The sequence below is a fragment of the Neoarius graeffei genome, chromosome 5, assembly GCF_027579695.1.
Source record: "Neoarius graeffei isolate fNeoGra1 chromosome 5, fNeoGra1.pri, whole genome shotgun sequence".
NCBI classification, from domain to species: domain Eukaryota; kingdom Metazoa; phylum Chordata; class Actinopteri; order Siluriformes; family Ariidae; genus Neoarius; species Neoarius graeffei.
Window position 1 is genome coordinate 52,496,601 of NC_083573.1, and position 22,539 is coordinate 52,519,139.

Sequence of the window (22,539 nt, forward strand, 5' to 3'; positions counted from 1 at the left end):
TGATCTAATCAGTAAAATTATCTTCAGTTATTTAAAATTCATGTCATAAGCACCGGGTTATATTGTCAGTGTTAAATTTTGACATTTTTATTTTCATTTCTAATTATTTGAATTAAAGAACTTAAGTACAGAATTAATAGATTAGTTTTCTCGACGAGTTCATCTAGTTAATATTCCTGCAAAGTCTTTATGTATAAAATGACTACTTTCATCCTTTGCATTGTGAATAACTAAGCTTAAATATTTTCAAAATCATCTAAACTATGAATGACAGGAATTCTCACAACACTCCCTCAAGAACATTTCATAAAAAGTGACACACACACACACACTGTATATTCAAAAGCGCAGCAGTGAAATTTAACTAGCTGTGGATCTGACCTTCGCAGAAGCGTCTCTTTGGTCAAGCATTCGCAACTGTGTGAGGACAGGCACGTCTTTCGGCTCGAGAAGCGGCTCGGTGTTCTGGTTCATACAGACAAACAGGATTTTGACAAAATCAGAAAAATCGACAAACTGATTTAAGTATTTTAATGAAATGACAATGACAGGAAAATGCTCAAGTATCTGAGTTTCACTTTACAGGCGCTGAGAAGGAGAGCAGACATGCATGTCCAAGTGTGTGCATACCTGTGCGTCAGTGTGAGAAAGAGGCATGCTCCAGCCGTGCACCTGTCTTTTTCCCAGAGTTCCCCACACATGAGAGCGGATCTCCCGGTACAGCTCTCTCCTCCTCAGCCTGGGAGGATCCCTGAGGAGGCAAGGAGAACACCCATCACTGGAGTCTGTTGTCAAAAACACTCCACTGCTTGACGATGTGAGGAATAAAGAAGCAGTTTTTCGTATAATCCAAATAAATTAATAAAGCTGAACAACTGTATTAAGAAACAGAGAAAAAGCTTACATACTCTGTCTGGGTCGCACTGACGGATAGCATATGAGGTGAGCTCACTGGTGAGGAAGTGGGAGGGGCAACCGGGGGGACAGTCAGGGCCAAAGCAGCCGGAGCCAAAGCAGCTGGAGCCAGCTGGTCCTTTGTCAAACCAAGAAAACGGTTAAACCTGTAAAAAAAAAAAAAAAAAAAAAAAGCAACGTAATAATACTCACTAAAACTCACAGGCTTACTTATGACAACTTAAACTATTGGCACCCTTCTTGAAAATGAGCAAAAATAAAAAGTACCACATATAATGAGTGATATTTTGAGTTGGTATAGTTTTATTAATGCATTTTCACTGATTTCAACATTAATGACTGCCTTACAAATAATACTGTATTTGTTAAAGCTTTGTCTTGACAGAACAGAGTAGAGGAAAGTCTAACAAGCCTGGAGATATTTGTAAAGGGATCTTGTTCAAAATCAGCAGAGTAGATGGTTGTCCACACCTCATGCAGAACCTATCGTAACTATTCTTAAAGCATATATGCAGAGCCATGGCCTCACTTTCATTTATAAACGCCATGAGACGTCAAGAATGGCACAGGAATAGTTTTAAACGTTAACAAGAAATCTAATATAGTAATTTTTATGATTAAAGTGATTTATATAGGTAGCGGTCTGAGTGAATGGCCTTGACTTCCGTAACGTCACAGCAGGAAGTCTATCGGTCTCATCGCCATTTCCGCTATACTAAAACCAGGGCTTTGAACCGGTTCAAGGAACGAAAACGAAAACCGGGAACTTTTTCTATTTCACATGGAACAGAAACGAAACCAGAAACTTTATTATTTTTTATGCTCCGGAACAGAAACACTTATTAAAAATAATGGTAACCGGTTAATACCGGTTTTTATTTTGTTCCTCAAAGTTGCCGTAGCCTACAAATAAAAAAAGTCATTCTTCTCCTGTGCAAGTTTCTATGACCCGCTGGGGTTCACTTCCTGTGTGACGTTAGCTGACTGAATGGAGAGCGGGAGGGTGGACTACTATCATGTCTCCACGTGATAATAAGTGAGTAAGTGCATTACTGAGTGTCTGAGCAAAGAAGAGCCTGAACGTTGCAACCTCCCTATTGGCTGTTTGTAAAAATGTATCAATTGTTGCCCTTCCCACGGGAATCATCGCGGGCTCGAGAGACGAGACCTGACGAGTTAGTTCGTTGGTAGCAGAACAAAATGTCTGGACACAAATCGGGTTTTCAGAAAAGGAAAGAAAATAAACGGAGGGTCGAAAATACAAAAAAGGAGGCAGAAAATGCAAAACGAGTTTTAAGGTAGGACAAATGGTTACTTTTCTGAGGCAGCCCGCCGTGGCTGCAGGCTTTCAGTTGTGTCATTGAATGGTTACTTTTCTGAGGCAGCCCGCCGTGGCTGCCTGCAGGCTTATTTATTATAGCCCATTTAGTTAAAGTAGTTGATCTAAAATGTTTATAGTTATGTGATGGTTGTCCTGATTTAGACTGGGGGGGGGGGGGGGGGGGGGGGTGGGTGGGTGTTGCGTGATGTTGCACCCGGGTCCAGATTAGGGCAGAACCAGCCCTGGCTACATTTCAGGTGTAGTTTGTTTTATGTATGTATGTACTTGCATAGATGTGTACTTGGTCTTCCAATATGGCGCCTAACAAAATCTCGCGGTGCGGTGACGTCATGCGGTAGCCCTCTATAGGGCCTGACTAGCCTTTGGTAACACACTAAACAAATTATCTTTCATTTTTGGCACTTTTTCTGTTTGTGTAGATGGGAAGACATACTGAAAATCCAAATCGCCAACATTTGAAATAATAATTGTTTTGAATTATTTCTTGTCTTATTTAATGAAGGTTGTAATAGAATTAGCCTACATTTGGCTTAAGCTGGATGAGACAGAGACATAATTTTATAGCCATTTGTTAAAGAGCTAACAGGGAACGTAATTAACCGTTCCGGGAATGAAATTTTTTTGTTCTAACCGGTTCGGGAACGTCTATTTAATGGTGGAACCCAAAACCGGAAACGTTAAAATTCCGTTTCTGTTCGGAACGAACCAATAGGAAAAAAATTCTGGTTCAAAGCCCTGACTAAAACACAGAGCTGACTGCAACTCCGATCCTCCATTCTGAGCTAATTTATCGCCATGCCATGTAGATGTGTTGCTGGCCGGTGCAGCAACAGGACAGAAGGTGGATTTACGTTGCATTCATGGCCCAAGAATGTTCAAACTGCAAAGATTTGGACGCGTTTTGCGAGAAGTTCACGGGCACATTGGGCGCCTACGAAGTGGTCTCTCCTCTGCTCCGCACATTTTACTGAAAACTCATACAAGACCTCTGATCTGTTGAGGAGCGTTGGCTATAAGCCCGTATTGAAAGAGGGTGCAGCACCAACAATTAAAGGAAAAGAAAAAACTACAAGAAAAGTATTTATTTTATTTATTTATTTTAAAGGAAAGTGAGTTCAGTTGCACCAGTTCTCCAGGAGTGAGCCGAGGGTTGTTGCTAAAACCTGGGACGGAACGGGATGGGACATATTATTGCTCGAGCAGTGACCTCCCCGTAGTTGTTGCTAAAACCAGTGACGTCCTGCTCCATCCCGGGTTTTAGTAATTGCCTGAGCCGCGCAGTAATGGCAGAGTACACAGCATGAAGAAAAGTGAATGAGTGTAGCAGCCGTCTTATTTCTAAACTGGATATCGCTGCCATCTCGCCCTTATGTGGAAGAAGTGAATGAACGGAGAACTGAACGAACAACTGAAAGTCAGATTGTTTCAAAACAATCGGCCACAAGATCGGCCTTCAAGAAGCGAGAACACAGACGGGTAAGCTCCGACTCTCATTTTAATACAAAAACAAAACCACGTTGTTTACCTGCATTTAGATTAATACATGTAATTTGTATTGTGTGTTTAAGCTACCGGTATAAGATTATTTAATTTGCTTCAGAATGTGATTGTCTCAGTTCATCTGATTATTTAATTAGCCTTTTACGTTTTATCAGTGAAAATGCATGCATGTACATGTATGTTGCACAAGTTATAACACCTATCCTGTTTTAATGAGAGTCAACCCACAATCAGTGAAGTCAAATCAGTCTTAGTTGAGCAAATCAGTAACGATATTTCTTACATTCACCATAAATTTTTATTTATATGACTTTGGTCTATAGCTGTCAAAGGCCTTGGACTTAAAACCGGTTCCCGCTGCGACGTCACGCACTCAGGGCTGGCTGGCTCAGCGGAGCAGCTCGAATGCTAACTTTGCGGTCGATTTTAACTCTCAAAAATATATTTTTGTTTATTCCCTTTTATGCAGCAAATAAAAGAGTCAAGGATGGAGATACTGTCCACTCAGAAATGTATTTAAAAATAAAGGTTCTGCATATCTCCTTTAAGGTTAGCGCACATGGAACTCAGGTTTCAGAGCCCAGGTTTTCATTAGAGTTCATTTGCAAAAGAAAAAAAAAAAAAAGAAAAAAAAAGAAAAAAGAGGGTTTATTAGTTAGGTTTTTGTTGCTGTTGTTGCAAAACTGGCCTGTCGGCAGTCCAGACCTGTCTCCCATTTAAAGCACATTACGAAGCACAAAATACAACAAACGAGACCCCAAACTGTTGAGCAACTGAAATTGTATATCAGGTAGGAATGAGACAACATTTCACTTTCAAAACTACAGCAACTGGTCTCCTCAGTCCCAAACACATCAGGTTTCCATGATTTGCAAATCGCCACATTTTCCATTTTTAATTTACGTTTTACACAGCATTCTGAGGTTTTTTTTTGGAAATGGGGTTGTGTTAATTATTTGGCATCTATTTTAAATATTCTTTAAGGCCGTCAATAATTTTGCCACATTTTTGAAAGAAAATACAACAAAATGTTTGGTAGAGAAAAACGGTTTCTCCTGTTTGTAAAAACAAGACAGGATTAAAATTTTTTTCCCCCCTGAATCTTTAGAAACTCAAGAGTTTATGATATAAGTAGGAAAATAAAATGTTTCAAACCTCTTCCATACACTGCTCTTCCTATCTTCTGGGATCTTTTCACGCCTAGTACCTCTAAGAGGAAAAATGCAAGTAAGTCAATGTTAAAAAAAACCCATAATAATAATAAATAGGCTTATCTAATTGGTTTATATTAAATTAATATTAGAAAGTGGGCGGCACGGTGGTGTAGTGGTTAGCGCTGTCGCCTCACAGCAAGAAGGTCCGGGTTCGAGCCCTGTGGCTGACGAGGGCCTTTCTGTGTGGAGTTTGCATGTTCTCCCCGTGTCCGCGTGGGTTTCCTCCGGGTGCTCCGGTTTCCCCCACAGTCCAAAGACATGCAGGTTAGGTTAACTGGTGACTCTAAATTGACCGTAGGTGTGAATGTGAGTGTGAATGGTTGTCTGTGTCTATGTGTCAGCCCTGTGATGACCTGGCGACTTGTCCAGGGTGTACCCCGCCTTTCGCCCGTAGTCAGCTGGGATAGGCTCCAGCTTGCCTGCGACCCTGTAGAACAGGATAAAGCGGCTACAAATAATGAGATGAGATATTAGAATGTGCAGATAAGCACTTATTCCAAATGCATGAATACAGGACTAATTCTTATTTTCAAGCTCACTGCAGTATATTCTACTGTCTGTTGAGCCCAGGAGATGAATACAATGTCATGGGAGATCTAGCTGAACAGACCCAAAAGCCTGAGCCCGTCGCAGAGCATCCTGCAGTTCAATCAACCGCTCTTTATACTGGTTCTTCTCCATGACCACACGAGCCATCTCTGAACGAGAGAATCGACGGTGTGAGGTGGAGAAAGAAGTCTGGGGAGGGGAAAGGAAAAATAAATAAATAAATAAATAAATAAAAAGCATCTGGCATTCATTATGTACTAGGCACAAGAAAGATAATTATAACAGCAACACATTATGGATAATAGTCCATGTTTTAAAGCCTGCCCAGATTTTCATCCTGTTCCAGCTCTTATTCAGGGATGAGAGTGGGTGGCCATCAAAAAAGCAGAAAACAAGATAAAGGTATGCGAGGGCGCCAAAGGCACCCGAAGCCAACAGGGGTGGGGTGGGGGTGTCTGGGAGGGATACCCCCCAGGAAAATTTTGAAAAATAAGGCCTTACAAACCACTTTTCCTGCAATCTGAGCTGTAGTAGATAAAAAATATCTGTTGTCTTTTTTATATATTTACATGAAAATATATGTTTCAAATCAATAGGAGTATTGTTTGAATTCAAAATAAAAATCACATTCTACATTCAAGGGTATGGTTATAATTCATGATCAACAAAAATGACAAACTAAATTCACATTAAACTTAAGTTCTATTAATTATCAAAATGTTCATATATTAAATTAAATTTCTTAGGGTGACTGACCTTTTCTCCCCATGTCCTCGATTGAAAAGCACTTGATAATGAATAATTGCTCTTCAATAAAAATGCCTGCTTCCGATGTTTTGCGGTTACAGCGTGGCTCTCAAATGCTTTCAGTCCTCTTGATCGGTAGTTAACCACATCACACACAGTACACAGTGCTTTTCCCGCGACGTCGAGTTTCTTAACGAAATCGCCGATGGTAACAGACACGGGTTCATGCTTGCCATCTACTGAAGTTATCGTAACTTTACGATCCAACCAATCCCACCGAAACTTGTTTTTTATACCAGCATCGATTTCACGTACCTTCGCTTCGTCTCGCTTGTCAATTGTAGTCGGCATTTTGAGTAAAAAGGCCGATACGAAAGAGAAACGTATTTTTGAAGAGCAGCGATGATGAACATGTGCAAGTTGCAAGTTTCGATAAAATAGAACGGATGCGGGTACTTTTGTAAGAACCGTTATGATTGGCTATCATGCTCTCGCCATCGATGTTTTGGCCAATTACATTGTAGATAACACATATTCTACCACGAGACTAAAGATGGCGAAAATGCAAACATGTAACATCGTCGTAGGAATGAGTTACGCTTGAGTATCACGAAGGAACATACCCCAACCCCCCTCAATAAATGAAAAAAAAATTCTCAACGGATTTGGCATAATATAAAAAGGTCGATTTTTACTCAGAAAAAGCGGAAATCCGCCGAAAAGCGGAAAACTCTCATCCCTGCTTATTACACCTTAACCAGGTGCTCATGGGTTGCAGAACTTTGAGCCTTATCATCATTTTTCATACCAAAGATAAGAAATTTTTGACAACCACAATTTGACACATAGATGGACACAAACTTACGTCAGAATCCTCAGCCTGTAATGCTTCCAGTTCTTTGCGGAGCCTATGATAAAAATAAAGCACATGCGATTACACGGGGAGAGAGAGAGAGAGAGAGAGAGAGAGAAAAGAAGGGGAAAAAAACCCAAACAAAAACCTATAAGGCATACAGACTCAGCTGATAAAATTCATTTTCTTTTGCCCAATCACTTGGATTTTATAGTATTTTTTAGCTCCGAGTCCACCAGATAGCATTTCCCTCCTTAAATCACCCTTATTCCGCGTGGAAGTCTGGCATATCTACTGCAGTATCTAATGCATCTCTAAACAAGTCAGAAAGAGCTGTAAGAAAACCAGCTGAAAAGGGCCATGCTGACTGACAGCTTTGTTGATTTTTTGTGAACTCGTGGATTTTTGAAAAAAGTTAGTTACTTTTGTTAAAAGTGAAATATGCCACATTAAAAAACAGAAACGCAATTAAAAAAAAGTGACAAATGAGGAGGTGCGTTTCTCTTTATTAGCAGAGCTCTTCTGCAGCAGACTGGACACGTACAGCTTTAAGAGGAAATGTGAAATTCTATTAAAAACTGCAGTAAGCCAGCCAGGGTCTTCATTTCTCCTTTTTAAAATAGATTTGAGTGGCAGGATTCACTGACAGGCATTTTCATATAAACACCACAAGTGCATATTAGCTCGCTCGGCAGAAAAGGCCTGGTGACGCCTGTAATCTATGCGTTTATACTTTCGTATGCTGCAAATACAATGCATCACGAGAAGTTATTACGATAAAAAGCACTCACAAGGCCCTATTAAAACACACAAGATTATCCCCTCAAAATAGTACCATGCCGTATTTTTATATTCTGAAATTGAATCCTTTAACATGAAAGAGATCTGTTCCATAGGAAGAGGATCTGCATTTCAAAAAACGTCACAGAAAGAGGAACATTAGTAAAGAACCCGAGAAGTGAAACAAAACTAATAGTACACTCTACCTTTTGGTCTCCTCTTCCATCTCCTTGGTTTTGCCCTCCAGTCGGTTGATGGTTTCTTGACAGGAAGTGAGCTCCAGGTTCAGAGCAGACCTCTCATTTGTCAGTTCCTCTACACGAGAAATAAGAGCCTTACGAGCAGCATCTACCATCTCACTAAAGAGAGAGAAAGAAAAATGCAGCCGTTTTGTTTTTTAAAAAACAAACAAAAAAAAGAACATTTTGAATCAGCTGTCCTTAAAATCACCAAAATGCATCTATATACATATTAGATGCATGTTGGTGATTTTAAGGACAAAATGCAAGTTTTTCAACATGAGAAGATAAACTTTGTATCTTATCTTCAAGCCAATGTTCTTTTTTTTTTTTTTAAATGTAGACACACAAACAAAAGGTTCCCAAATTTATCAAAACAATTAATCAATTTCCTCATGAGTGATTTATAGAAATTTATGCCATGGGCTTGGTTCTCCATGTCCCGGATGTAGCTCGTATGAAAAACACGAGTGGCGTATTTCCCAGTAAAACACTCGTGTCCATATAGATTATAATTCTCTCATGTTTCATGATGTTAAATAATGAAAATGGGGCGGCACGGTGGTGTAGTGGTTAGCGCTGTTGCCTCACAGCAAGAAGGTCCTGGGTTCGAGCCCAGCAGCTGGCGAGGGCCTTTCTGTGTGGAGTTTGCATGTTCTCCCCGTGTCCATGTGGGTTTCCTCCGGGTGCTCCAGTTTCCCCCACAGTCCAAAGACATGCAGGTTAGGTTAACTGGTGACTCTAAATTGACCGTAGGTGTGAATGTGAGTGTGAATGGTTGTCTGTGTCTATGTGTCAGCCCTGTGATGACCTGGCGACTTGTCCAGGGTGTACCCCGCCTTTCGCCCGTACTCAGCTGGGATAGGCTCCAGCTTGCCTGCGACCCTGTAGAACAGGATAAAGCGGCTACAGATAATGAGATGAGATGAGACACCTTATTGAATGGGAAGACTTTAAAAAAAAAAAAACCTGAAGCGCACACCATTTATTTACTGTATATCTTTATATCTGTGTTCTCCAAAGTAAATACTTAAAACAAGCTCTTACTGGGTGTGTTTCAGTTCCTCATACTGTGAAAGAATCTCCTCAAACTGGACTGTGCTGCCTGCGTGGAAACCACACCCATGTAAGACACGACACTGTACAAATGTACATGTTGAAATTCTCAGAATAATCCAGCTCCAAGAATGTACTAAACCAACCATGCATGCTTTAAACCTACCCGTCACACTGACTCCATGGTCCACGCTCTCCACGTACTCTTGACTGAGGTCGGAGAGCTCCGAAAACACAGAATCTGTATTTCTCATCTCCCACTCTAAACTGTCCAAGTCCTTTTCTTTTTCCCCTTTTTCATCTACTCCATCGAATTCATCCTCACGTCTCTCTTCCTTAATTGGTCTGAGCTCTTCCTCTGGACTGCAGGCTGGTTCTCCACTCTCTGTTCGAAGTGGGGTGCTTTGCAATAAAATAATTTATAATAAACAAAACCAACCAACCAACCAACCAACCAAACAAACAAACAAACAAACAAACAAACAACAAAAAAACAGCAGCCTTAATAGCTGTGTGTATGACAGCCAAAGCCAGATTCAGGCCTGATTTAGCAAAACTCCGTGAAAGACACCCTAGTCACAGCATAATTTTCATGGCACAACTCTTCTACTGTACAGTATTGACCATGTGGTATGTGATTTTTATTTTAGGACCTTCACTAAAATTTAAGTTAAAAAAAAAAAAGTCCTAAAATAAAATTAAAATCTCCGAATCAGGCGTACCAACTAAATATAAGATTAAAATTACACCATTCAGTAAAATATACCACTATGTTTCCTTCTTTCTGATTATGAGAGAAGAATTCTTTGAAGAATCAATGGAATCAAGATTAGACACGAGCTGCTGCAACCGCTTAATAAGTAACTAGATTGAGTCTGCAGAAAGAAGGGTCTCTATTCCAGTTAAAATGATTTAGAGAGCAAGAAATCAAACAAACAGAAATAAAGAACAGAAAGTGGGACATAAATTATTAAATCAGAAAGAAAGAAAGAAAGAAAGAAAGAAAGAAAGAAAGAAAGAAAGAAAGAAAGAAAGAAAGAAAGAAAGAAAGAAAGAAAGAAAGACAAACAAACAAACAAACAATGTAATTAACTAACGAAATGAACCCATCGTAGCCAAGTGCACATTGTACCTTGTTTTAATAAGGCCCTCCAGCTGGACCAGTTCTGGAGTTGAGCTTATGATATCATTGATAAAGAATGAATTATTGGTAGATTCTGTTTTGATCACTGTAGTGTCTGTGGAAGCTGAAGTTTCTGCTATGTTGGGGTTGGAGGTGACTTCAGGGATCACCTCATGCTATATAGACAAAGAGGAGGGGGGAAAGAAGATAGTATTGTGTGAAAAACACGTTAAACCCCCCCATGTTTTAAAAAAAATTAAATAAATAATATATGTTACCTGGATGGCTGCATTATCTTCAGGTGGCTCAGTACTTTTGGAGCGAATGCGATTTCTACAACATAACAGGCAGCACTCAAAATAAACACGATGTAAAGTGTGAAAAATATTAAATGCTAGTAGTATGGGACACTACATACAGTGGTGCTTGAAAGTTTGTGAACCCTTTAGAATTTTCTATATTTATGCATAAATACGTAGGACCTCAAACCTCATCAGATCTTCACACAAGTCCTAAAAGTAGATCAAGAGAACCCAGTTAAACAAATGAGACAAAAATATTATACTTGGTCATTTATTTATTGAGGAAAATGATCCAATATTACATACCTGTGAGTGGCAAAAGTATGTGAACCTCTAGGATTAGCAGTTAATTTGAAGGTGAAATTAGAGTCAGGTGTTTTCAATCAATGGACAAATGGACACGAACAAAGGAGATTTCTGAGGACCTCAGAAAAAGCGTTGTTGATGCTCATCAGGCTGGAAAAGGTTACAAAACCATCTCTAAAGAGTTTGGACTCCACCAATCTACAGTCAGACAGATTGTGTACAAATAGAGGAAATTCAAGACCATTGTTACCCTCCCCAGGAGTGGTCGACCAACAAAGATCACTCCAAGAGCGAGGCGTGTAATAGTCGGCGAGGTCACAAAGGACCCCAGGGTAACTTCTAAGTAACTGAAGGCCTCTCTCCCATTGGCTAATGTTAATGTTCATGAGTCCACCATCAGGAGAACACTGAACAACAATGGTGTGCATGACCGGGTTGCAAGGAGAAAGCCACTGCTCTCCAAAAAGAACATGGCTGCTCGCCTGCAGTTTGCTAAAGATCACGTGGACAAGCCAGAAGGCTATTGGAAAAATGTTTTGTGGATGCATGAGATGAAAATAGAACTTTTTGGTTTAAACGAGAAGCGTTATGTTTGGAGAAAGGAAAACACTGCATTCCAGCATAAGAACCTTATCCCATCTGTGAAACATGGTGGTGGTAGTATCATGGTTTGGGCCTGTTTTGCTGCATCTGGGCCAGGACGGCTTGCCATCATTGATGGAACAATGAATTCTGAATTATACCAGCGAATTCTAAAGGAACATGTCAGGACGTCTGTCCATGAACTGAATCTCAAGAGAAGGTGGGTCATGCAGCAAAACAATGACCCAAGAGAAGGTGGGTCATGCAGCAAAACAATGACCCTAAGCACACAAGTCGTTCTACCAAAGAATGGTTAAAGAAGAATAAAGTTAATGTTTTGGAATGGCCAAGTCAAAGTCCTGACCTTAATCCAATCGAAATGTTGTGGAAGGACCTGAAGCGAGCAGTTCCTGTGAGGAAACCCGCCAACATCCCAGAGTTGAAGCTGTTCTGTACGGAGGAACGGGCTAAAATTCCTCCAAACCGGTGTGCAGGACTGATCAACAGTTACCGGAAACCTTTAGCTGCAGTTATTGCTGCACAAGGGGGTCACACCAGATACTGAAAGCAAAGGGTCACATACTTTTGCCACTCACAGATATGTAATATTGGATCATTTTCCTCAATAAATAAATGACCAAGTATAATATTTTTGTCTCATTTGTTTAACTGGGTTCTCTTTATCTACTTTTAGGACTTGTGTGAAAATCTGATGATGTTTTAGGTCATATTTATGCAGAAATATAGAAAATTCTAAAGGGTTCACAAACTTTGTAGCACCACTGTATAACATCAGAAGTATCATGATGGGAATATTCTTTACTATTACTTTGCAACAGCTGAAGCTGACTCCATCTACATTACTACAGCTCACGATGCTTTGCGATGGAGATGAAAATGAGGCGTTTTGGTAGCGATGCATGGCGATGTACAGGTGAGCTCAAAGTTGTGGTCAAGCAGCAGGCGAACACTTGACTGTCACGCCTTTGCATGCTCGAGTGGCCATTGTGTGCGCTCTTGGGACCCAGTCGTTATGGGAAACGCCTGATGCTGATTTGAGTGCAATCAGCACGTGCATATAAGGATGCTGTTTTCACAGAGGCTTTGTGAAGTATTGTCACAGTCATGTTTGTTTCTCGCCACTTTTATGATTCTGGTTAAATACTCTGCTTTAGGATTCGGTTTTGTGATTTGTTACTCTGAACTTCCTCACGTTTTGTTTTTGTAAATATCGCGCCTGCTAATAAACACTCTTCCTGCACTTAGATCCGTCTACCGCCGCATACCTGACAGAATACTTCGCAAAGTCTATGTGAAAATAGTGTCCTTATATGCGCGTGCTGATTGCGCTCAAATCAGCATCAAGTGTTTCCCATAACGACTGGGTCCCAAGAGTGCGCACAACACGTTCCATGCGCGTGAGCAAGTGCTGCTGCTCAAGCTACGCCAGGCTCAAGCATGCGAACACATGACCCTGACTGTGTTCTTTTGAGGAGACCTGGCATTTTTCTTAGGCGGCATGCTTGAGGGTTTTGTGTGCATCGGCATCTGGCAGGAGAATGATCACTGATGCCTTGCTCAATAGATTTCAACAATGTTTGACATCAGCGACAATCACAAATATGTGTCATCTAACAGTTGCCAAAGATTTGTTGAATATTCATGAACCATTTGTCCAACCAATTATGAACCTTGGCGATGAATCTCTGAAGTGCAAATGCACTTTTCAAGTCTTGGCGAAGGTGAAACTATGCCTCGCTACGGTGTTGCCGGGATTTGAGACAAATACATCAAGAGGTTTGGCGAAGGTTCCCCAAGCTTCAGGAAGTATTTCCAAACCCATCTGCGAGTATTTGCTGCTTAGTTTGCTGACAAAATCCTCAAAGTTTTTGGCCACTCATGAGGCAGAGACACCCAAAAAAAAAAAAACCACCCCACACACACTTGTGAAACTCGGAGAACATTTGCTGTGCATCGCACGATTGGTGGCAATGCTACCAATTTTTCATCAAGTATTCACAAACCCATTGTGAGCTGTTGTGTGACCAGGGCCTGAGATTCTAAGCCAGATCTAAGACGTCATGTAATGAAGGAGGAAAAGGATGATCAGTAGTGCTAAACAGACAAAGAAAGGCATTTTGAAATACCTTAGAGGGGACCCTTCCCTGTCCAACTCCTTTTTCTTTTCCAGCACATCTCGATATGTCAGGATTAACTGAACAGAGAGAAACTGATGTACTAAAACATGCTCAGTGCTAAATATCATTGGGTGAAGCAAGATACTGACCTTGCTATGTGTGTTTTTCAAAGTGTTTAACTCTCTGGCCAGACTTGCTCTCTGCTCCTCCAAAGCCACCACTGAAGAAAACAGAACCACCTGATATGTAAAGAAACTATAAGGAAAATTAAGGTGTAAATTTGTTGTGTAAAAGGTGACGAATGTGGTTATGTTTACATTTAGAAATGGCAGTAGTGTTCTGACAATATGGAAAAGAGTGATCATTTTAGCATGATATATAGCTATTCCACTGAAGGATTTATTTGTTATTAGGCGCAACATGTAGACCAAATAGAGGTCTCTGGGACAGAATCGAGATCTTTGATCCTAAAACAACAATGAAATTCTAACTGTATTAAAATCCCCACTTTAATTAATCAAGGGTGTGGCTCTTCTACAGAGGTGGACAGAGTACCCAACTTCATTACTTAAGTCAAAGTACAGATCCCACTGGTCAAATGTTACTCCGGTACAAGTGAAAGTTGTCCAGTCAAATTTTTACTCAAGTTACTGAAGTACTTACTTTGAAAAATACTTAAGTATTAAAAGTACATTTTCTGTCAACGCATCGTTGTATTATTGCCACAGCGCTTACAAAACCTAATGCCGTTACCAAAGACAGAAATGTGAATTCACAAAATGAACGCATGCTGTGCCATCATGGTGGTTTAACAATAAACTAGCTAGTCAGTGACGCTCCACCTGACATGCTCGCAAACTCTTTTCAAACTTGAACTCATATTGGGTAGCTAACGCTTCTAGAAAAGAAAGATTTCTACATTGTTTATTTGGCAAGATTATATGAAAACATATTTCTGAAAGCACTTCAGATAAGTTAACATTATTCATGTTAGCGTAACTCAGTTTTTACATGCTAACTAATGGTGTCCAAGTTAACTAGCTATGTGTAAATGTTAGCCGTGGACAAGGCGACGGCAACTTGGCGGGCAAATCCATAGAAAGTCATTTGACTAACCAGACTGCATAGCTATTGCAACAGTATCACTAGCTCTAAAAGCACAGACAATTTTGTTGCAAGCTTTCTCTTGGAATAAAACTTTTAGATCCCTCAATAGGGCGGCACGGTGGTGTAGTGGTTAGCGCTGTCGCCTCACAGCAAGAAGGTCCGGGTTCGAGCCCCGTGGCCGGCGAGGGCCTTTCTGTGTGGAGTTTGCATGTTCTCCCCGTGTCCGCGTGGGTTTCCTCCGGGTGCTCCGGTTTCCCCCACAGTCCAAAGACATGCAGGTTAGGTTAACTGGCGACTCTAAATTGACCGTAGGTGTGAATGTGAGTGTGAATGGTTGTCTGTGTCTATGTGTCAGCCCTGTGATGACCTGGCGACTTGTCCAGGGTGTACCCCGCCTTTCGCCCGTAGTCAGCTGGGATAGGCTCCAGCTTGCCTGCGACCCTGTAGAACAGGATAAAGCGGCTAGAGATAATGAGATGAGATGAGATCCCTCAATATGCTTCTGCAGGTTGGACGGCGAGTTTTTGTAGGCTGTGATGTGGTTCGTTTTCAGCAGACAAAGCAAACATTTAAAACGAAATGACTCTTTATTCCTTTCAGAAAACTGAAACATGGGGTCTAGGTATGGCCATGGGTGCACGTATTCTCCAGAAGAGCCGCCTCCTTCCATTCTGCCATCAACTGATCGTGTTAAATAATGCTACTGAGAAATCATTGAACTTGATTTTATACAGTCTATGGATGTGACGTCACCCTAGTGATTCTGATAGTCTGTCTCAGTGTCACCTGCAGAAAAACCAATCACATTTTAGAAAAGAAAAGAAAAACCATCCACTTTCAAAGTTGCTTCATAGTAACGAGTAATGAGGACCTTGATAGAAATGTAGTGGAGTGAAAAGTATGATATTTGTCTTTCAAATGTAGTGAAGTTAAAGTAATGTTTCCAAAGAAAAAAAATACTCAAGTAAAGTACAGATACTCAAAAAGTGTACTTACAGTGGTGCTTGAAAGTTTGTGAACCCTTTAGAATTTTCTATATTTCTGCATAAATATGACCTAAAACATCATCAGATTTTCACACAAGTCCTAAAAGTAGATAAAGAGAACCCAGTTAAACAAATGAGACAAAAAATATTATACTTGGTCATTTATTTATTGAGGAAAATGATCCAATATTACATATCTGTGAGTGGCAAAAGTATGTGAACCTTTGCTTTCAGTATCTGGTGTGACCCCCTTGTACAGCAATAACTGCAAATAAACGTTTCCGGTAACTGTTGATCAGTCCTGCACACCGGCTTGGAGGAATTTTAGCCCATTCCTCCATACAGAACAGCTTCAACTCTGGGATGTTGGTGGGTTTCCTCACATGAACTGCTCACTTCAGGTCCTTCTACAACATTTCGATTGGATTAAGGTCAGGACTTTGACTTGGCCATTCCAAAACATTAACTTTATTTTTCTTTAACCATTCTTTGGTAGAACGACTTGTGTGCTTAGGGTCGTTGTCTTGCTGCATGACCAACCTGGACAGATGTCCTGGCATTTTCCTTTAGAATTCGCTGGTATAATTCAGAATTCATTGTTCCATCAATGATGGCAAGCCGTCCTGGCCCAGATGCAGCAAAACAGGCCCAAACCATGAAACTACCACCACCATGTTTCACAGATGGGATAAGGTTCTTATGCTGGAATGTAGTGTCTTCCTTTCTCCAAACATAACGCTTCTCATTTAAACCAAAAATTTCTATTTTGGTCTCATGCATCCACAAAACATTTTTCCAATAGCCTTCTGGCTTGCCCACGTAATCTTCAGCAAACTGCAGATGAGCAGCAATGTTCTTTTTGGAGAGCAGTGGCTTTCTCCTTGCAACCCTGCCATGCACACCATTGTTGTTCAGTGTTCTCCTGATGGTGGACTCATGAACATTAACATTAGCCAATGTGAGAGAGGCCTTCAGTTGCTTAGAAGTTACCCTGGGGTCCTTTGTGACCTCGCTGACTATTACACGCCTTGCTCTTGGAGTGATCTTTGTTGGTCGACCACTCCTGGGGAGGGTAACAATGGTCTTGAATTTCCTCCATTTGTACACAATCTGTCTGACTGTGGATTGGTGGAGTCCAAACTCTTTAGAGATGGTTTTGTAACCTTTTCCAGCCTGATGAGCATCAACAACGCTTTTTCTGAGGTCCTCAGAAATCTCCTTTGTTCGTGCCATGATACACTTCCACAAACATGTGTTGTGAAGATCAGACTTTGATAGATCCCTGTTCTTTAAATAAAACAGGGTGCCCACTCACACCTGACTGTCATCCCATTGATTGAAAACAACTGACTCTAATTTCACCTTCAAATTAACTGCTAATCCTAGAGGTTCACATACTTTTGCCACTCACAGATATGTAATATTGGATCATTTTCCTCAATAAATAAATGACCAAGTATAATATTTTTGTCTCATTTGTTTAACTGGGTTCTCTTTATCTACTTTTAGGACTTGTGTGAAAATCTGATGATGTTTTAGGTCATATTTATGCATAAATATAGAAAATTCTAAAGGGTTCACAAACTTTCAAGCACCACTGTAAGTACAGTACTCAAGTAAATGTAATGTTCCCCTGTCAAACTGAGTGGCACTAGCCAACTGTGAGCATCTGTGAGCTTGTATGCAGAAGGCAGTTAATGCTTTCATCTGAGAGTTTTTCAGCCGCCCTGTGATACGGCATGAACAGCAGTTCGAAAAGTTGCCATGGCTAGCTTCACTCAGTATTCTCAAGGAAACATGTGCTAACTTTCACCCTCTCTGGTTGGCAGCTGCCGTGCGATATGGGAGAACTAGTTAGTGGGTAGTAATTGGCAAATCCACAATTCTGAACTGGTGTGACCTTCAAGTACCAAAGCACAGATATGTGGGAGAACTGGGCTTACTCTGATCAGCTTGCTCTCTGGCTTTCTTCTCCAATTCTCTTTCTCTCTTCTCCCGCTCCTTGTCTCTTCCACGCATTGCCCTCCTCTCCTGCTCGAACTGATCATCTAACTCCAAATACCGCTGCAGAGGTGAGAGAGTAAGTTCATGCACGTAAGCATTTCTTTAAAAATGCAAAATGTCCTGGTTATGCACAGAATAGACACAAGCCAAGCTGAATGGCACAAAGATTTAATTCAGCTTAAAGTGTTTCATCCAGTACACACACTGAACTCACTTCCTGGCTCTCCCTACGCAGTGTCCTCTCTCTCTCATACCGCTCCAGTAGCTCTTCCCTCTCTAATTTCTCCTTCTCCACAGCCTCCTCGCTCTCTCTCAGCTGAGCCCGACAGCTAGCGAGCCCTTCAAGAACCCACACCAGGATGGGCAGCAGTGATTCAACTGCATCTGCTCCATGAGTCTCCACAACTGACTACACAGTAATAAGAGGCAGAGAGAGAGGGAAAAAAAATCATATTACACCCTCTAATACAAAGAGATAAGAAGGAAAAAAAGTTAAAAAATGGTGAGAAAACACAACGTGCTGTGGACATATCTTTAATTTACTAAATATGATGACTATAGGGGCGGCACGGTGGTGTAGTGGTTAGCGCTGTTGCCTCACAGCAAGAAGGTCCGGGTTCGAGCCCCGTGGCCGGCGAGGGCCTTTCTGTGTGGAGTTTGCATGTTCTCCCCGTGTCCGCGTGGGTTTCCTCCGGGTGCTCCGGTTTCCCCCACAGTCCAAAGACATGCAGGTTAGGTTAACTGGTGACTCTAAATTGAGCGTAGGTGTGAATGTGAGTGTGAATGGTTGTCTGTGTCTATGTGTCAGCCCTGTGATGACCTGGCGACTTGTCCAGGGTGTACCCCGCCTTTCGCCCGTAGTCAGCTGGGATAGGCTCCAGCTTGCCTGCGACCCTGTAGAACAGGATAAAGTGGCTACAGATAATGAGATGAGATGATGACTATAGTTTTTTTCTAGTTTGAGTCTCTAGTCTCTTATCTTCATGCACAGCCACTAGGACAGGAAGAACAGTTCGCTACCTTCAGGGACTCTAATGGCACAAAGCTACAGTTCATTTCCTTTTTGAAAAAAAAAAAAGGCAAAGCAATGAGTACAGTTTAGCAAAGTATTCATCTATGCAATTCTTTTATATTTACAGGCTTTGGATGTTAGACATCGTAGCTCAGTCTGGTGTGTGACATGAATGTGTAAAAAGAGCAAAGTGTGCACTGTGATTGGTTACCTGGAGTTCAGAGTACAATTTTCCCGCCTCCTCGCTTACAATGTCTGGGTCCAGCTCGAGGTCTCCCACGCCACTCAAGGAAATTTCTCCACATTCCATTTCTTTGTTTGTTACTTTTTTTTTTTAAGTTAAATTTTGGTCTCAGTCAATATAACACCTTTATTTATTCTTTTCCTGTAGTTACTTTTTTCCCCAAAAAAAAATTCCCTTCTGTCTGTAACTTACACCATCATGACCCACAATTTCGATCACCTCAGCATATTCTAACCTTCAACTGTAAAGTGTACGCAGAAGACAGTACGCCCACAAATACATATTTATATTCCTTACACTTTAGCTTAAATAAAATACGCAACTAACATGACTAGGTAATAAAGGTGCTAATAAAGGTGCAGTATACTTTCACATGTTTCTACCTCATTCATTCCAATATTCTTATACAAAAACACACAGAATTTGTGAGATCCAACAAGTTGTTTTTGTACTCAAACACATTTAACTAATGTCTGGTGGGGTTTTGGTGTCCATTCTGGAAAAGAGGAAGAAAATTATTTCCTTTACTTACTGTATCATACCAACATTGTACTGCATTTTGCTGAGTGCACAATATATAAACAAAAAAACAACGACAAAAAATGAACAGTACAGTTGGTTGTCAACAGAAAAATGTAATACTGTATGTAGGTAGAAAAGAAGTGTAATCTGGCTCATTTAGCATCAAAGTGAGCATTCGCAGTTTAACAGTTTCATAGCCTCGAAATCAGTGGTTCACACAGCTGAAGGATGTGTGATTTTTTTTTTAAAGTTTTGCTACAGTGGTGGTAATCACATCTCGTTACTGTTACTAACTTTAAAAAATGGCTCCGGAAAAAAAAATATATTATTGTACACCTTTAAACAATGTTTATGAATATGCACCGAGTATGTGTATAGTTGGATGATGTTCAGAAATCTGCACTGAGGGGGTCAGTTGAATTTATTTTATAGTTAAAAGGGTATATAGCTGCACAGGTTGGAATGAAGCTCTGAACTACAATAATAAAAAATAACATTGCCGAATTAGGTTTAGGAGACAAGGATGAAAGTGTAGACTACATTAAGCACCCTAACAGTAAGTATACTCAATACTAATATATATATATATATATATATATATATATATATATATATATATATATATGTGTATATATATATTTTATACACACACACACACGTGTGTAAAATATGTGCGTGTGTACGTGTGTGTGTGTGTGTGTGTGTATAAAATACAACCCCGATTCCAAAAAAGTTGGGACAAAGTACAAATTGTAAATAAAAACGGAATGCAATGGATGTGGAAGTTTCAAAATTCCATATTTTATTCAGAATAGAACATAGATGACATATCAAATGTTTAAACTGAGAAAATGTATCATTTAAAGAGAAAAATTAGGTGATTTTAAATTTCATGACAACAACACATCTCAAAAAAGTTGGGACAAGGCCATGTTTACCACTGTGAGACATCCCCTTTTCTCTTTACAACAGTCTGTAAACGTCTGGGGACTGAGGAGACAAGTTGCTCAAGTTTAGGGATAGGAATGTTAACCCATTCTTGTCTAATGTAGGATTCTAGTTGCTCAACTGTCTTAGGTCTTTTTTGTCGTATCTTCCGTTTTATGATGCGCCAAATGTTTTCTATGGGTGAAAGATCTGGACTGCAGGCTGGCCAGTTCAGTACCCGGACCCTTCTTCTATGCAGCCATGATGCTGTAATTGATGCAGTATGTGGTTTGGCATTGTCATGTTGGAAAATGCAAGGTCTTCCCTGAAAGAGACGTCATCTGGATGGGAGCATATGTTGCTCTAGAACCTGGATATACCTTTCAGCATTGATGGTGTCTTTCCAGATGTGTAAGCTGCCCATGCCACACGCACTAATGCAACCCCATACCATCAGAGATGCAGGCTTCTGAACTGAGCGCTGATAACAACTTGGGTCGTCCTTCTCCTCTTTAGTCCGAATGACACGGCGTCCCTGATTTCCATAAAGAACTTCAAATTTTGATTCGTCTGACCACAGAACAGTTTTCCACTTTGCCACAGTCCATTTTAAATGAGCCTTGGCCCAGAGAAGACGTCTGCGCTTCTGGATCGTGTTTAGATACGGCTTCTTCTTTGAACTATAGAGTTTTAGCTGGCAACGGCGGATGGCACGGTGAATTGTGTTCACAGATAATGTTCTCTGGAAATATTCCTGAGCCCATTTTGTGATTTCCAATACAGAAGCATGCCTGTATGTGATGCAGCGCCGTCTAAGGGCCCGAAGATCACGGGCGCCCGGTATGGTTTTCCGGCCTTGACCCTTACGCACAGAGATTCTTCCAGATTGTCTGAATCTTTTGATGATATTATGCACTGTAGATGATGATATGTTCAAACTCTTTGCAATTTTACACTGTCGAACTCCTTTCTGATATTGCTCCACTATTTGTCGGCGCAGAATTAGGGGGATTGGTGATCCTCTTCCCATCTTTACTTCTGAGAGCCGCTGCCACTCCAAGATGCTCTTTTTATACCCAGTCATGTTAATGACCTATTGCCAACTGACCTGATGAGTTGCAATTTGTTCCTCCAGCTGTTCCTTTAACTTTTCCAGCCTCTTATTGCCCCTGTCCCAACTTTTTTGAGATGTGTTGCTGTCATGAAATTTCAAAATGTCTCACTTTCGACATTTGATATGTTGTCTATATATATGTATACACCCTGGGCACATTAATATATAATATGTAAAGTATAATGTATAGAGTAGTCCATGTTGTGCTGTGAGCAGGGCCTGAGTGTGTAAATTCCCCAAACAGTAGCATGTTGACACAAGACACCTTGAAAACTCACCGTCTGTTTTCCTGACTTTCACTCAACCGCTGGTTCACTGCAGGTCGAAATAAGCACACCGTTAACAATAAACAAAAATGTCGGCTCACCTGTAAGTGTCAGTGAGACTCGGGACTGTGAGCTGCCTCTCCTTCGCGGTGAATTTCCTGCCGTCCGCTAGAAACCCAGATCAATTACTCCGAGTCTGAAGCAGGTTACGAAAGGGGGCGTGGACACGAAAGTAATATGCGTGGCAGTCGTCAGGTTCTAACCAATCATAATAAAGTAACTGCACCGTGTAACCAATCATGTAGTCGGGAGGGCGGGAAGAGGCGCGACTTGTGGAGAAGTAGCGGTGGTGGTGGTGGGGGGGAAACCTTTTCCGAAACTCGAACATGGACACGTGACGAGACGCTGTCATGTGACGCGGTGCCACGAAAAGTTGATAAGCTCTATTAGTTTTGCGTCTCAGACGCTGTTTGGCAACATTAAATGGGCGTTCAAAGGTCAGACTTCGAACATTACTTCCTAAACATGTTGACTTCTTCTGAATTGACCTGTAATTGTGTTGTGTTTTGCAGCAGCAGTTTCCCCAGCAGCGCCTCCGCACAGATCAGGTTTCAGGGCTTCGACACAACACCACACGGCAGGGAAACTCCGAGCTGATGGACTAGTGGTGTGTTTTGGAGGGTGTTAGCTCTGTTCAGCCACAGACTCACA

The 22,539-nt window shown here is 41.0% G+C and overlaps 1 protein-coding gene across 2 annotated transcripts in view; it reads right to left on the reverse strand.

Moving 5' to 3' along the window:
• Positions 1-22,039, reverse strand: part of si:dkey-17m8.1 (C-Jun-amino-terminal kinase-interacting protein 4) — a 35,899-nt gene extending 13,860 nt beyond the window's left edge. Inside the window, exons 1-17 of one of the 2 annotated variants that reach the window (XM_060922013.1) lie at positions 21,930-22,039; positions 18,967-19,495; positions 17,958-18,152; positions 17,683-17,803; positions 13,796-13,866; positions 13,656-13,723; positions 10,597-10,651; positions 10,328-10,494; positions 9,362-9,597; positions 9,187-9,244; positions 8,107-8,259; positions 7,133-7,175; positions 5,582-5,709; positions 4,913-4,966; positions 909-1,061; positions 631-751; positions 382-465 (exon numbers count right to left, since the gene is read on the reverse strand). In XM_060922013.1, coding sequence (XP_060777996.1) covers positions 382-465; positions 631-751; positions 909-1,061; positions 4,913-4,966; positions 5,582-5,709; positions 7,133-7,175; positions 8,107-8,259; positions 9,187-9,244; positions 9,362-9,597; positions 10,328-10,494; positions 10,597-10,651; positions 13,656-13,723; positions 13,796-13,866; positions 17,683-17,803; positions 17,958-18,152; positions 18,967-19,065 — 1,806 coding nt within the window. In that variant the 5' untranslated portion in view covers positions 19,066-19,495; positions 21,930-22,039. The other variant, XM_060922014.1, reaches the window with a different exon arrangement.
• Between the last annotated feature and the right edge of the window lie 500 nt (positions 22,040-22,539).